Source organism: Xiphophorus maculatus, chromosome 22 (assembly GCF_002775205.1).
Source record: "Xiphophorus maculatus strain JP 163 A chromosome 22, X_maculatus-5.0-male, whole genome shotgun sequence".
Classification (NCBI taxonomy): Eukaryota; Metazoa; Chordata; class Actinopteri; order Cyprinodontiformes; family Poeciliidae; genus Xiphophorus; species Xiphophorus maculatus.
The window spans coordinates 14,622,419-14,636,345 of NC_036464.1; the positions used below are offsets into that span (position 1 = coordinate 14,622,419).

Genomic DNA, 13,927 nt, shown 5'->3' on the forward strand with positions numbered 1-13,927 from the left:
AAACTTCTGTACACAACATGCATGTTTTAAAAAGTGGATTATTTCATCTTTAAATAATTTGACAGTGATATATCCTTTAAACTAGGATCGTAAAGCTTTGTTTACAATAACTCTATAGCAGGGGTCTCAAACTCCAGTCCTCGAGGGCCGCTGTCCTGCAGTTTTTAGATGTGCCACAGGTACAAACCGCTGGAATGAAATGGCTTAATTACTTCCTCCTTGTGTAGATCAGTTCTCCAGAGCCTTGCTAATGACCTAATTATTCTGTTCAGGTGGTGCAGCAGAGGCACATCTAAAAGTTACAGGACTGCAGCCATCGAGGACTGGAGTTTGAGACCCCTGCTCTATAGGCCAGCAGTTATATCAGTAACTGATAAAGTTAATACATCAATCTTCAATCTGTGAAAAAATAAAATAATATAAATTCCAAGCTCGCAACATCAGGCCTCATCAGTGATGAGACCTGATAAGACCGCATAAGTCTGAAGTCTTTTCAAGTTGCATTTCTTTTGAAGTTTCTATTTGCAAAGGCTGACTGATTGCTGTAAAAACATCGCAGTTTATTAAAAATTATGAAAAGCTCTGGAGTTTCCGGTCAAATAAGATAAACATGCAAATATGCATAGAAACTCCGCATTTGCCTCTTTGCTTTAGCTCCTTGTCCTTCATCACACTGCTTTCACATATTACACATTCACTCTGGTTCCAACATCTGCAACACGTGTTTTTATTGCTCTCGGTAAAATACATCTTACATCAAGGAAACATTTTGAACAATACAAAACAGAGGGAGAAAAATACTGTGCACCAATACTGACAAGTCTAAATGTACATAACAAAACCAATAACATTCATGGAGAGTAACAAGAACATGGCTTGTCCTTACATTTGTGCTTCCAGCAGTCAAAGCATGCAAGACAGAGGTGAAAGTCAGGGTCAGTGTCAAGTGTTCAACAGTGTTTTTGGAGAGTTAAAGTAAAATATATTGGGATTTATACATAACTAGTTCAGTAACTTTGCACTCCTGACTGCTTTGGGATTTTCTTACACGGTTTGGTGTAAAATGCAGCACTGTGCAGGCTGAGGGCCACATGTACAAATAAATGCATTGCATGAGAAAGTCTACATCATAAAGCTGAGAAAAAGCTGCATCAAGAGATACTTACTTCTCCAAGGAGTTCTTAGCCACCTTGTCTTTGGATGCATCAGGTTATAATGGTACAGTCAAAAGCTGAGATGAATCAAACTGTTTGTTCTATTCCTGTTAAGCTAAGAGCTGCAGAAAATCCTTAGTGATGAGCAAAGTTTGCAGAACTATTGTTTAGCCGCCTCATAATCGTCGTTCAATAAACAACAAACACACATTCAATGCACGCTGTAAAAAGCAGGTTTTAAAGAGCAACAGAAATACACTCAGGTCCAGAAGGTAGCACAGCAAAGCACTATAATATAGTGCAGCATCACCCTCAATAGGAAAACGATACACAGCAACACATCCACACTGCTGCAGCAACAAGCTTTTGTCACAGACCACTGCTGGCCCGTTTCTCACCTTCACAATCACGTGTTTAATTCAAGCATTTGAAGGGAAGAGACTCAAAGGTAGCGCTGTCTGTAGTCGTGGACGAAGCATGTCATAGTTACATTAAAACGCACAGAATCTGCAAAGTTTTACATGATAACCTCAAATTACAACAATGATTTAAAAAAAAAGATCAATACATTCTGGTGACTTTTGAGTGCTAAGAACCATTAAATTCCCAGAATATACAAACACAATTACCTTCTGGTGCATCTCCATACATTAGAATATCATTTATATCAGTTTCTGTAATTCAGTTAAAAAAAATAAAACTCTGGAAAAATTATATCAACTCAGAGTGATGTGCATTATGTTGGTTATTATGAGCGAATGAAAACCCGAAATTCAGTTTCTAATAAAAGCCGAGTAACATAGGAGGACTTGAAGCACAGAAATGTACGTGTTGTGGTCGACACCATCATGGCTAAGACTGCTGACTTGACAGCCGTCCAGCAGACAGTCACTCACACACACCACAACGAGGATAAACCATAAAACAGAAGTGCTGAAGAAACTGGATGTTCAGAGTGTTGTATCAAAGCATATTAAGAAAAAGTTGAATGGAAGAAAAAAGTACGGTAAACGAGCAGCAAGGACATCCACAGTTTTGACAGAGATGTAAAGTTAAGGCCATTCATTGCATTAGTTAGTGTATTATTAGCTTTAAGATCCACCATGCAGCAATGTAGCAGGAAATGGACGTTATATATCAATGTTATATTCATTATATTTATATATTCATTGTATTTAACTTCTCCTTGAACTAGTGGCAACGTTAGAGACCTCTCACCTGAGCTAAGGATGGGACTTTAGCTCAGTGGCACAAAGTCCACATTTCAGATTAAAGTAAGTTTTGAATTCATTGTAGAAATCAAAGTCCCAGACTCTGGAGGAAGAGTGGAGAGGCACAGAGGCGCGTCATCTGCTGGTGTTGCTGCACGGCTGGAAACATTAGAGCACTTCCTGCTTCAACCTGCTGCCAAGTTTCATTTAGATGCTGATTTTATTTTCTTAAAGGAGGTGACACCTGCCCACATAGCCAAAATATGAATGCACGGTATAAATACCACGCAGTCACATTTTGTTTGATTCCTCAAAACTTCAGCAGACCTCTTCCATACTACACTGGACTGATGCTATAATTCATGGAAGTACAATGCATTAACTCTACAATAATATTCTAATATATGTAAATGCACCTGTAGGTTTGTGAGTAAGAACACATTAGTGTAGTTGCCAGAGTCCCTTCACCTTTTCCATTGGTTTACAATCAATTTTGCAATCACAAACCTCACTACAAACATAGCCTGTACAGTCTTACCGTCGTGATTCTTGAGAAGTGGGACAAAATGGGTTTAAATGTTTCCAATTTTTTTTTTTATTATTCCTCAAGCTTATGTATACAAATATGACAAATAATGTTTTGGAAATGTAAAGATGCTAAGGTGCAGGCTCCCAGTTGCAACATTGTTTTAAAAATAAAATTTTTAATGGACCTGACCCAGTACTTTGTCATCACCATCTGACAAAAATAAATATAAAATTATAATAATGCCTGATTTTTTTTACATTATTTTTATGTCTGACGGTGTTGACAAAAACTTGGGACACCATCCACCTACCACAAAGTTTAAAATAAAAAAATATTCAACAAACGCCAGGAAAACATACATTATTGTGCTCACATGGCCCAGGTTAGTTTAGTCAGATATTTGAAAAAATATATATTTTGTGTATATTTTATTCAAATTTTGTGCTTTATCCATAGGACCTGTTTTGTCCCTCTTCTCAAGAATCCTATGTATATATATATATATATACCTATATATATTTCTATTTTTAAACAGGAGCGTACAAAGCATCTCATTGCACAAGAGCTAAATGATTGCTGGTAAATTGTAAATAGTGAGTTTCCTCAGAAGATGAATCCAAACAGAGTCATTCATTAGCATTCAGTATGAGGAAATCTCACTTAGATGCAGCAAAACTCCTACAAACTAGCAGCTGACCTTATTCTCCAGTGCATTTATCTGTGCTCCATATTTTACATAAGTATTCAGAAAATATATACTAGCTTCAATTTATTTACGGCAAACACTATGACGACTTATATACTCTCACATACACCACTACCACTATGTACTAACCCTATATAGCTAGCTGTGTGTTCGGTGACCTCATTAAATGACATAAGATGCTCAAAGCAATTATTGAAACTCACTCTGCACCTAATGTTTATACTTTAAAATTTGTTACAACACTTACTAATTTCTTTTGGTAGAACTGGATCTCAAAGGTGTAAGCAAAGTTCTCAAAACAGCAAAAAACCTTTTGACTATATTTTTTATTTAAATGAAGGAGAGGGAGAAGTTTGTTTGAAAGATTTCAGGTGCCTATATGTCAGCACCGGTTATCTGCATTTAATATACGCATAAAAGTAAGACGGGGATTTTGAAGTTAGATAAGTGCAGTTTTTGCTTCCTTCCTGTGAGCAACGTGTAGAAAACAGCACAACATAATGTAAAAAAAACAAACAACAAACAAAAAAAAAAACAGTGGGGCTTCTCTAGAGTAATATAAACTACACTCATTAGATTCCACTCATCTATGTCCTCTAAACGTTTTCTGAGGCATATGTACCTAAAGGTTTAAGTACACTTGGAAGGACAGTTGAAGAGAGCTGCTCCTGTTAATGAGAGGCTGCATAATACAAAACAGGAACTTACATCAGGGATTATTTTTTTTAGCAAAAAACAGAAGCAAAAATTTTACACCACGTAGCTTGTGTGATGTGTCAAAACTAAGGGTTAGAAACCTTTATGAATCATTTATCACTTAGTTGCTCTTAAATTAGTTCTGTACTGATCTGCAAAACCTGCATGACCATTCAAAAACTGATCCACTTTACAAATACCCACTTAGGGCTGAAACGATGGATCAGATTAATTGTGATGAATCGATTATTGAAATAATTGCCAACTAATTTAGTAATTGGCCAATTGTTAACTGGAGCATACAGACTCTAAAACATGCCATATGCTAAAAGAACAAAATACCCACAGCAGTAATTAAACCAAACCTGTACAAACAATTTACATTTATCTTTTGTCTGTAAATACGTGTTAAAAAAATGTGGCAATGTTTTAGCTTTACCTGGTTCAAATACTGTAAAAAAATCTTCTAATAGAACATTTTGCTATCCAATTATTAATCAGATAATTCATAAAATCAACACATCAGCCCTACAGTGTAATGAGGCCAAGTCAAGCTTTTCACATGTTGATATTAAAAGTCTATATTTTTTATAACTGCAGATTAATATTTTGCAACAAATGATCTAGCTTACATTGAACCAATGCTGTTGTTGCACTTAAGGCATTGTTTTTCTTATTTAAAAGGGAATTTGATTAAAAAAGATAAATTTGATTATTTGCATTTATTTTTATATTTTAATGTATTTCTAAATTTGTATAACATACACTATTAGACATAAAAAAATCTACAGAAGGTGCCAATTATTTTATCTGATTTTCAGAGTAATTGATAGAATAATAGATTAATAACATAATTATTTGCAGTCTTATTCCCACTATTTAACATGTGCTTGTTTTATGGTTAAAAAAAATATATCACAATTTTATGGTTTAGATGAAGTTTCATATTTCTGAATAACTAAGGGAAAACACACCAGGTCATGGCCTAATGCAAAAAGAATAACCTTTGTACTATTACTTGTTATATTATGGAGATTCTGTGCAAATTTGACAAGAAAACAGAGAAACAAGGTGAAAGTATTACTTTGTATCACATTTAGATTTAAACCACAGTTGAGTTCTGTTTTTCAAGATATTAAGAGTCAATTAGGAAGGCTTATAGAGCCACAGGTTGAAAACCTCGGTCAAAACAAAGATAACACACAAAGGCAACGTTACAGGAAAAACCTTCATTTATAACTTGGATATTCTAGTAGGACATTAAAAGTAGCATGAAGTAAACCCCCAGTCAGTGATTATCAGCTTCCTGTGCTATCCATCAAGAGGAAGACGAAATAAAAATACAAGAACCGAATATATACCAAAAATAAAAATGACTGCAAAAGCATAAATAAATGTTTTTTTTTACTCTCACTCATGCCCATGATAACAGACATGTGTCTGTGTGTGTTTGCATGTTTCCTGCTCATGTGCCTACAGGCCCTTGTTGAAGTAGACGGTGGTGGTTTCTGGACTTAGCTGCCGTATCCTCTCCTGCAGATCTGCCTCCAGTCCGCTCACGCTCATGGAGCTGCAACGATATGGTTAACCATTACTCTGAAGTCAGCCCACATTAGATAACACTTCTCTACCAGTGCAGAGGCATCAAGGAAGCTGCTGAATGTACCTTTTCTGAGGGAACAGGGCACAGCAGAGAGGCGTTGCAAACACCAGGCTGGAAAGAAGAACAGAAAAGGATTTTTTTTTTAAATTGCACTTTAAAGCACGTTTTCAGAATATAAGCTTATCTTACTCACCACAAACCAACGAGCCCCACTTGGACAGGAGCATTCAGAATTGGGAAACGCTACAAGAAAATTAACAAAAAAGAAAAGTAGTAAAATCAGGCAGATTTACACCAAATTTGATGTTTATCTGTTATGATGTCATCATCACGAACCGTGATGCAAATGTTGGGTCTTGTGAGTTCAACCTTCTTTATGTTATCGGTACTGTATTCTGATGAAATATTTAAGAATTTTAAATGTTTCAACAACCTTTTTTTTTTTTAGCAAATGCATCTTTGTATGAAAGGAGTTGATATTCATTATTGTTAACTCTTCTAGTTGAGAACCTTGGAAAATTCCTAAAATTTCCCAAAGGATCGCTACAAGGATTCAAATAGCTTTTTGCCATCCATCTGCAGTCTAACTAGAAGCCCTGGGTTTCCTGAAGCATTCTTCACTCCAGATTAACCTTTGACCTTTACGATTAAAAAGAGAATAGAAAAACTGCCCTCTCTCTTAAAGTAAGGTTTTTAAGCTGATAAATCTTTGTGCCATAATTCAAATCATCAGTCAACAAATAATCTAATAACATAAAGTCCTGCCATAAAACGGCAAAACACATTTGTGTTGCTGACGAAGCTTTTTCCTTCCCATTTCATTTGGACTGAAGAATGTTGTGCGCCTACCTTCATGAAGGCTTTCTTCTCCAGAGCGTTCATTATAACAGGAGGAATGGCTGTGAAAACATTTTTTATAAAAATGAGTCAAGGTTGCTTCGGTCCAATAAGCAAGAAAAGTAAAAAGAAAACGAGTCACTTCAGGGAAGGGCATTCTTTTATCTCCCAACATAACTACAGTTAAATATTCATCTGATCAAATTAAATTAATCCTCTGTACTCAGCATTTATCCATGATTAACCTTATCTAATGAAGAATGGCCTCAGCTGATTTTATTTTGCCTGCATGCACTTGCGAAACTCTGGCAAAACAGCTATGTTGACATTCCTGGGCCTCTGTATCAGCCTTTTATTTAGACTGCAGCCAAAGACGCCAAAATGAGGGAAGATTTTGTGCCGCCTACCCAGAAGGAAAAAAAAATTAATTTTTTTTCCTTCTGGGTAGGAACAGGTTTATTTTCTCTGAAAATAAACCTGTTCTGCACTGAACCAATATGGTGTCACGCAAAAACATTCATACCCCAAGAACATTCGTTTTTTTTTTTTTTTTACCAACATCTAAAGTAATGAGATGAAAGAAAAATGATAGTTACTTGAACCAACTCTTTGTAGAACAACCTTCCCCTACATCTACAGGTGCAAGTCTTTTGTACACATTCATTTATGAGGTACAAGGTTGAGTTACCCATTGCAGGCACCGCCATGCCAATCCTGGACACAACCACCTGAATGATGGCTTGTTTGGCAGCGTTGGCAGATTCTCCTAACCGGTTTCCATTCTCATCCATCACCGGGATCCCATACTTCAGCTCCCTGACAGAAGGAAACAGAAAGCCGGCTGACTCAAATCTGAAAAGTCCTTAAAATCCCTTCTAAGTGAAACAGGAAGTGTTCGCTAATCAATACTCTAGTAATCTCACCTCTGTCTCATGAAGGGAATATTAATACAGTTGGCAGCAGCCACGGCAGCAAAAGGGACAAACCGACTGACGATTGGGGGGAGACGCTGCAAGGACAGGAGCACAGACCGGCATCACATTGTGGATCCACATCTGTTGGATTTACTTTAATTATTCATGTGAACCAGAAGAAGTACCGTAGCTAGAGACTTGAGTCCGAGCGCGGTGACCACAGCTCCTGTAGTGGCACTAACATAAGCGGCGCCAAGCTGGCTGCACAGAGGAAAATGAAGTTGATACACCAACCACATTTTTCGCAACTCCCACAAGTTTAAATTAGCTGAAGACCACAGCATAAAGAGACGACATGCAGCAAAGACGTTGTACTAAACGTTAAATGCAAGTTCGGAGATTGCAGTTAAAGATGCATAAAAAGCAGAGAGAAAAAAAAAGCACAATATTTCAGCTTCATGCTCTTCCTGACTGCATATGTTTGATGCATTTCTGCAGCCAATGAATGAGCTGTCTGCATGTTTCAGAACACAGCAAAGTGGCTAGCCAGCTGCGGGCTAACCTGACGCAAGAGGCCAGTCAGAAACAGATGCCAGCATGGGGTCATGGTGACATGAATTGGAAACATGCTTAACTGTGGAACATAATACCACTGCAAGGCAGAGAACAGCAGCTCCCACATCGTCCTTACAGACAATAGCTTAGAGGGGAGGAAATCAATGATCTACACGGGAGGAGAAGAGAGAGGTCCTCCCTACTTCATGGTGATGGGGGCGTCTCCACTGCGGTTGGTGTAATTGACAATGGCGTTGAAGGACTGGTTAACCCACTGCCAGAACACAACTGCTGGAGTAGTCCTGAAAACACAAGAGAACAGCCGCCGCCTGTTAGAGGAAGTGACAATTCACCCTTATCTTCTTTCTTGTTTTTTTTCCAAATATGTACACGGCAGCCAAAAAAAAATGTTTGAGCATAAACTACATGATGTAACATTAAAGCTTAGAATACGTTTCACCTAAAGAAACCCGTTAATGCATAATGTCTGCAGATATTATGCATTCACACTTTGTGTACAAATTGCAAACTTTCAGTGAAACTGCATAAGACACATTTTTAATCAAATTTAAGATCTTTTATCAGAACACAACAGAGTTCCTCTTAAAACACTGAGTATCAACAGCACGCTGTCATTCTTAATGCTTCTGCATCACAGCAGACATCAATCACAACTTAGACATGATAACACCTCCTATATGTTTACATTGCACTTAACATGAAATGCACATACCCACTACTTTGATTGAACAGATACATCACTTATCGGGTAGGCAGCAGTGTTTGTTTGAAGGGAAACAGGAAGGGGTTCAAGTGGTTTCATATAAAGTTGAGGATGTGGCGATATCTGCAAATAGTGCCGAGTAATCAGAGCAGCACACAAAAATGCTCTAGTGCAAACCATAATACCATAAAGTCTGCTGTAATTCAGAACACAGGCCTTTAACATGTGGTCTATAATTTGAGGTGCTATCCATACCCGATCAAACACAAAGATAGTCATATGAACAGACCTGATGTGTGTGTAGAGGAAGCCATGGATGGCCGTGTCAACAGAAACTTCAAAAACTCAAATTTCTGCTTGTGATCTCATTTGTGTGCAAAGTCAGCACCAAATGGTCTCATAGTGTCAACACATAGTGTCTCACAGTGTTGACACTATCAAAACAGATCTACATTGTGATGCTTGCTGTAAACAACTGTGTTCTAAGGATAAAGAAAGCAAAAGAATTTGCCTCTTTACCACTAGACTTCAAAATGACTAATTGGAATTTTGCCTCTAGAGAACCAAAGACAGAAGGAGCCATTATTGTCCAGAAACAGCAGCGAAGAAAGTTTTAAAAACAGAAACCGTTTTTAAAGTCATACTGATGGCCCCCAGGTTTTAGGCAATCATTAACCTTAGTGCTCAATAAAGAATAGTAAAAATTATGGTTTTTTTTGATCATATCATTAATTTGTCCAACTACATTTATAGACGGTTAAGTGAGTCCAAACTACAAGTATGAAAAGTAAATAGTGAAAAACTGCTGTCCTCTAGTGGTGAATTACAAGAACACATACTGATACAACATGTACTGTATGTATCAGTAAAATTGCTATTTAGTAATAATACAACATTTAGTAATCGACAAACACAAACAATGGAATATAAATAAATAAATAAATAAATAAATGGGGTTTATAGGGCTGTATATTTTTTACATCACTTTGAATTAGATAAAATAATTTTGGAACTTTATGTCATTTGTGACCAGCCATTCTTTTTTGCACAACATTTAATTGTTGCCGTCATATCAAGAAAACATAATCAACTCAGTCAGTTATCAGTATTCAGATGTGAGGGTGGCCTTTTGGATTCTTTTAAGAGGATTTTCACTGCATACAGATTAAACTTTCTATTTATAGGCACTGCTGTATCCAATGTCAAAGCTGCCTGGTTTTTTTTCTCTTTCAGATATTATTTTGTCAAATGAACTTTTGAGGGGGGTGAAGAGGGGTTGTAATCAGTGATCTCTGTGCAAGAAGCTCTGCTGTACCTGTAGAAGGTGAGCATGCAGCCTGTGATGGACATGTTCATTGGCACCTGAGCAGACATCCGACCAATCACAAACATCTTCTCTCCAGTGTCGGGATGGAAAGCAGAGTCGTAAGTGTACTTGGCTCTCCAAAGTTCATCCTCGGTCAGGCCAGGAGTCACGGTTCCAGCTCTGAAAATACCAAAACAGCATAAAGATGTCGTATTTTCACAGAAATTATTAAAGAGGCAGAAAAAACAGTTGCGTTAAAGTCATAAGTGTTATAACTTATATTCTCCACTATTGTAAATACGCTCGATCTTCCATACAGGAAGACCAGGGGAAAGCTAGACTCAGTTTATGCCTCATTTACCTGACCAGTTCTGACTCCATTTTCCATCACCTCACCTGTAGTTCTCTACGATTACTCTGGCTTCTTCCAGCTTCTCAGAGGACAGCAGGACATTCCTGGGATCTGTGACCATGAAGAAGTGTTTGGCGCGTCCCATGAAGGTCCCCTGGTCCCATCTTGGCTCCTTAATGTTTATGTTGAGCGACAAGTCTTCGGACATCCTGGACTTTCTCTGATCAGAAGCAGAAATTCAAATTATTGACATCTTTTGAAAACTGCTAACAGATTAGCTTTTAGGTATATCACAACCAGACTTTTTTGATGCTAATGCTAATATCCATCTAACTATTAATATTCATATAGAGTCTGACATTATTAGATGATTTTTAATTACAATACTATGTTTTGAAAATTGGCGTGTTTGTCATCAAAAACAACAAATTAAACTAAATAGTAATTTTATAATCACAAGTTCAATTGTTCAATCACAAAACCAGGAAACGAGAGTATTAGACAAATTTAGACGATTGTTAATGCTGTACTGTATTTGCAGTACAGCTGCAGAGGTAAGATTGATATTATATAAACTTCAGCAACACTGTTTAAGTGCTTGTTTCTACTCTGTTTTCTCCCAGCATTACACAAAGGTGAAACAATGCCTGGTGAAAACATTTTGACAGTACGACCAAGCAGACCTTTTGACCATTTTTCATGTAATGTTCTTGAAATTCTTGAAAATGCACAACCACGAACAGATGTGTTTAAACAAGGCTTCAAAAGTGCTTGAATGTTGGAAGTTTAAAAGTGAAAGCACTTTATGAATGAAACTTTTTGAAGGTGCTACAGAATTTCTTTCATTTTGATATCCAGACCTGTCGACTTTTTCAGATTTTTGTAGCTGGAAAAAACTGGCAGATTTTAACCAAGATTAAGGTGTAAGGATTTTCATATATTTTATATGGGTAAATTAGTCTCTAAGTACAACTTTTTGCATATTTGCAGCTAGAAGACACATAAATAAGATGTTTTTTAAAAAAATGAAAATCACTTAACCTTCATTGCCATCTACCTGGTGGCAAGATAAGCTATGATAAGATAGAAACATTTGTTTCAGATGTTTCAACCTTTTTTAAGACTAATTTATCTGCAAGGGGTCAAATTTGGATCAGTAGTTATTTTCTTGTTGTCATTTCCAGACCTAATTGATTAAAAAAAAACCCAAAGTAAACTGAGTTTGTGTTTTGGAGGTTTCCTAGTCTTTCCATGGCTAATATTTATACACCATAGAAAAATTAATAGATATATTTGTAGTTGAAGATTTGAAATGAAATGATTGTGTAAAACACAAATGTTATCTACTTTATTAATTCACACAGATCCAAGTGAAGAATTACAAAAAAATATGTCCAACCATAATACAGTAAGGCTATGACTGTGGTTTAAACAGCAGTTATTTCACTATGTATAGAGGCAAAATCAATACTGATCCCGTGGATAAAAGGCCACAAGCACAAAAAAGTAGAAGTTTTTCGTTCCGCAAAAACTGAAAACTGGGAAAGAAGCTGAATAAAACCACGACACACCCGGTGACAGATGCAGGGAGTCATCAGATGCTAGAGCAATGTAGCCTCCTAGCATGGGAGCTCAACGGAATCCACGCTATAGCACACTAACACAATTCGTCAGGAGGATAAAATCAAATTGAATCCCAGCCATGTTAGTCATCACAGATCGCACGATAAAACAGACCTCATTTAAGTAAACAAAAACAATTATTTCCAAGCGATACTGAGCCAGTTAGCTGCTTGGTTTAAAAGCTAAAACCATGATGCTAGCACTTTAATTACCATTGAAAGGACATATTTCGCGAAGGAAAATGTGTCAACTCAATCGGGTTGTGATAGAAAATATTAAGAGAAATAAATGCGGTCAGGCCCAAAACGTACCTGGTTCAATTACTTTGATTTTTGAAAATGTATGACCTCTCAATATCACAGCACTCACCGGGTGGACCTCTGGTGCTTTAATGTGCTTTGAACAATGTCGTAAATTGCAATTTTCTGACAAATTGAATGAGAGGCACACGAAATGTTGTGGATGGGGGAAAAAAGAATAGCAATATCTCATCACTTTGATCCAATTTAAGGACCAGACAAGCTTTGTACTGCAACGATAATGTGACGCTACATGTATTTCACAAATACTTTGTGTGCCAAGTATCTGTGATACCGATTGAAATATTGCCACGTAATCTACATTTTCAGTGAGTGAATATAAGCAAACATACTTAATTCAGCCTATTAAATATAATAATTTTGAATAAAACAAATACACAAATAAGACAAGGCTTTAATATGTTGCTACTCAAATTCTTTTGAGGGTAAGTGAAGGCAGCACCGTTGTATGTGACACGCCGAGGGCGGGGTTAGCTGCATGTGGGCGTGTGAGGAAAGGAAATACGTGATTGGTTGAAACCCTGCATAGCTTTTCTGAAATTATTTTATTCCAAGCTTTTGTAAATGTAATAATAAAGGTCAATGATTCTGATTTGCTCGCACGAAAGTTAATATGTACCAGGGAAATATGTATATAAGACATACTTTTTGTTTTCCTTAATCTTTGGCTTTTGTCAAGCACACACACACACACAAAAAACAATGATAATAACCAGCATAAATAACTGCATATGTATTATTACTTATTTGAAATTTAAGAAAATATTTTATAAATAATGAAATTACAAAGTTGGCCAATAGGTGGAGATGTTTATCCACCTCCCCGATACTTAAAACACACAGTATATCAGTCTTTTGCCCTAAGGGGGGAAAAAAGACTCTCAAAATTTACATTAATAACAAGGTTTACTTGGAGTCTAATTGGACATTCGTAAAAGTTACTTGAGTGTATGTGCAACTAAAGCAGGCGACTTAATAATGACCGCACCGCTGGAGAGGCTTATGTAAAGAGCTTACACCTCTTAAGACAATAATGGTCACCTGCAGAACAAATGAGGTGGCACTAATTCTCCGGAGGTGTCCGCTAATGCGTCACTGAGGCAGACCACTGAGCGCCTGTCCGACCTCCTGCAGCACAACACGGACACAGCAGGTAAAACTGTCATGCTCTGTTCATTGTTTTGAACATGTTATTGTTTTCTCACGCCCCAGAAGGGATAACTTTAGACCGAAGCTGAAGTTTAACAGTATGACTTGCTGTGGTAAAGAGGTTGATATTAATAGGAAGCTATACGTTTGTGTTTGTGCGCCACCTCTGAGTCACTGTCCATGGTGCTGAATAAATACAAAAACAGGAGTTTAGTAAACATGAAATTTGATTGTATGCTAAGATGGTT

At 37.0% G+C, this 13,927-nt stretch overlaps 1 protein-coding gene across 2 annotated transcripts; it reads right to left on the reverse strand.

Annotated features, from left to right (window-relative positions):
- Positions 1-5,040: 5,040 nt before the first annotated feature.
- Positions 5,041-12,606, reverse strand: LOC102232541 (sideroflexin-1-like). Of its 2 annotated transcripts, none has more exons than XM_023326900.1 (11): positions 12,580-12,606; positions 10,632-10,807; positions 10,245-10,415; positions 8,409-8,507; positions 7,836-7,911; positions 7,660-7,745; positions 7,425-7,552; positions 6,749-6,798; positions 6,093-6,142; positions 5,963-6,010; positions 5,041-5,866 (listed from the first exon to the last, which is right to left on the reverse strand). In XM_023326900.1, exons 2-11 carry the CDS (start codon positions 10,793-10,795, stop codon positions 5,770-5,772), a joined length of 969 nt encoding a protein of 322 aa, XP_023182668.1. In that variant the 5' UTR covers positions 10,796-10,807; positions 12,580-12,606; the 3' UTR covers positions 5,041-5,769. The 2 variants fall into 2 exon arrangements, with proteins under 2 accessions (XP_023182668.1, XP_005801631.1); XM_005801574.2 differs by having other exon boundaries at positions 12,522-12,603.
- Between the last annotated feature and the right edge of the window lie 1,321 nt (positions 12,607-13,927).

Excerpts from the sequence above, each read along its gene's own strand:
- LOC102232541 (XM_023326900.1), bottom strand. The coding sequence starts at position 10,795 with ATGTCCGAAGACTTGTCGCTCAACATAAACATTAAGGAGCCAAGATGG. Across the intron at positions 10,416-10,631 it reads GTAATCGTAGAGAACTACAG|AGCTGGAACCGTGACTCCTG; the intron begins GTGAGGTGATGG and ends TGGTATTTTCAG. Across the intron at positions 7,746-7,835 it reads GACTCAAGTCTCTAGCTACG|CGTCTCCCCCCAATCGTCAG; the intron begins GTACTTCTTCTG and ends CTGTCCTTGCAG.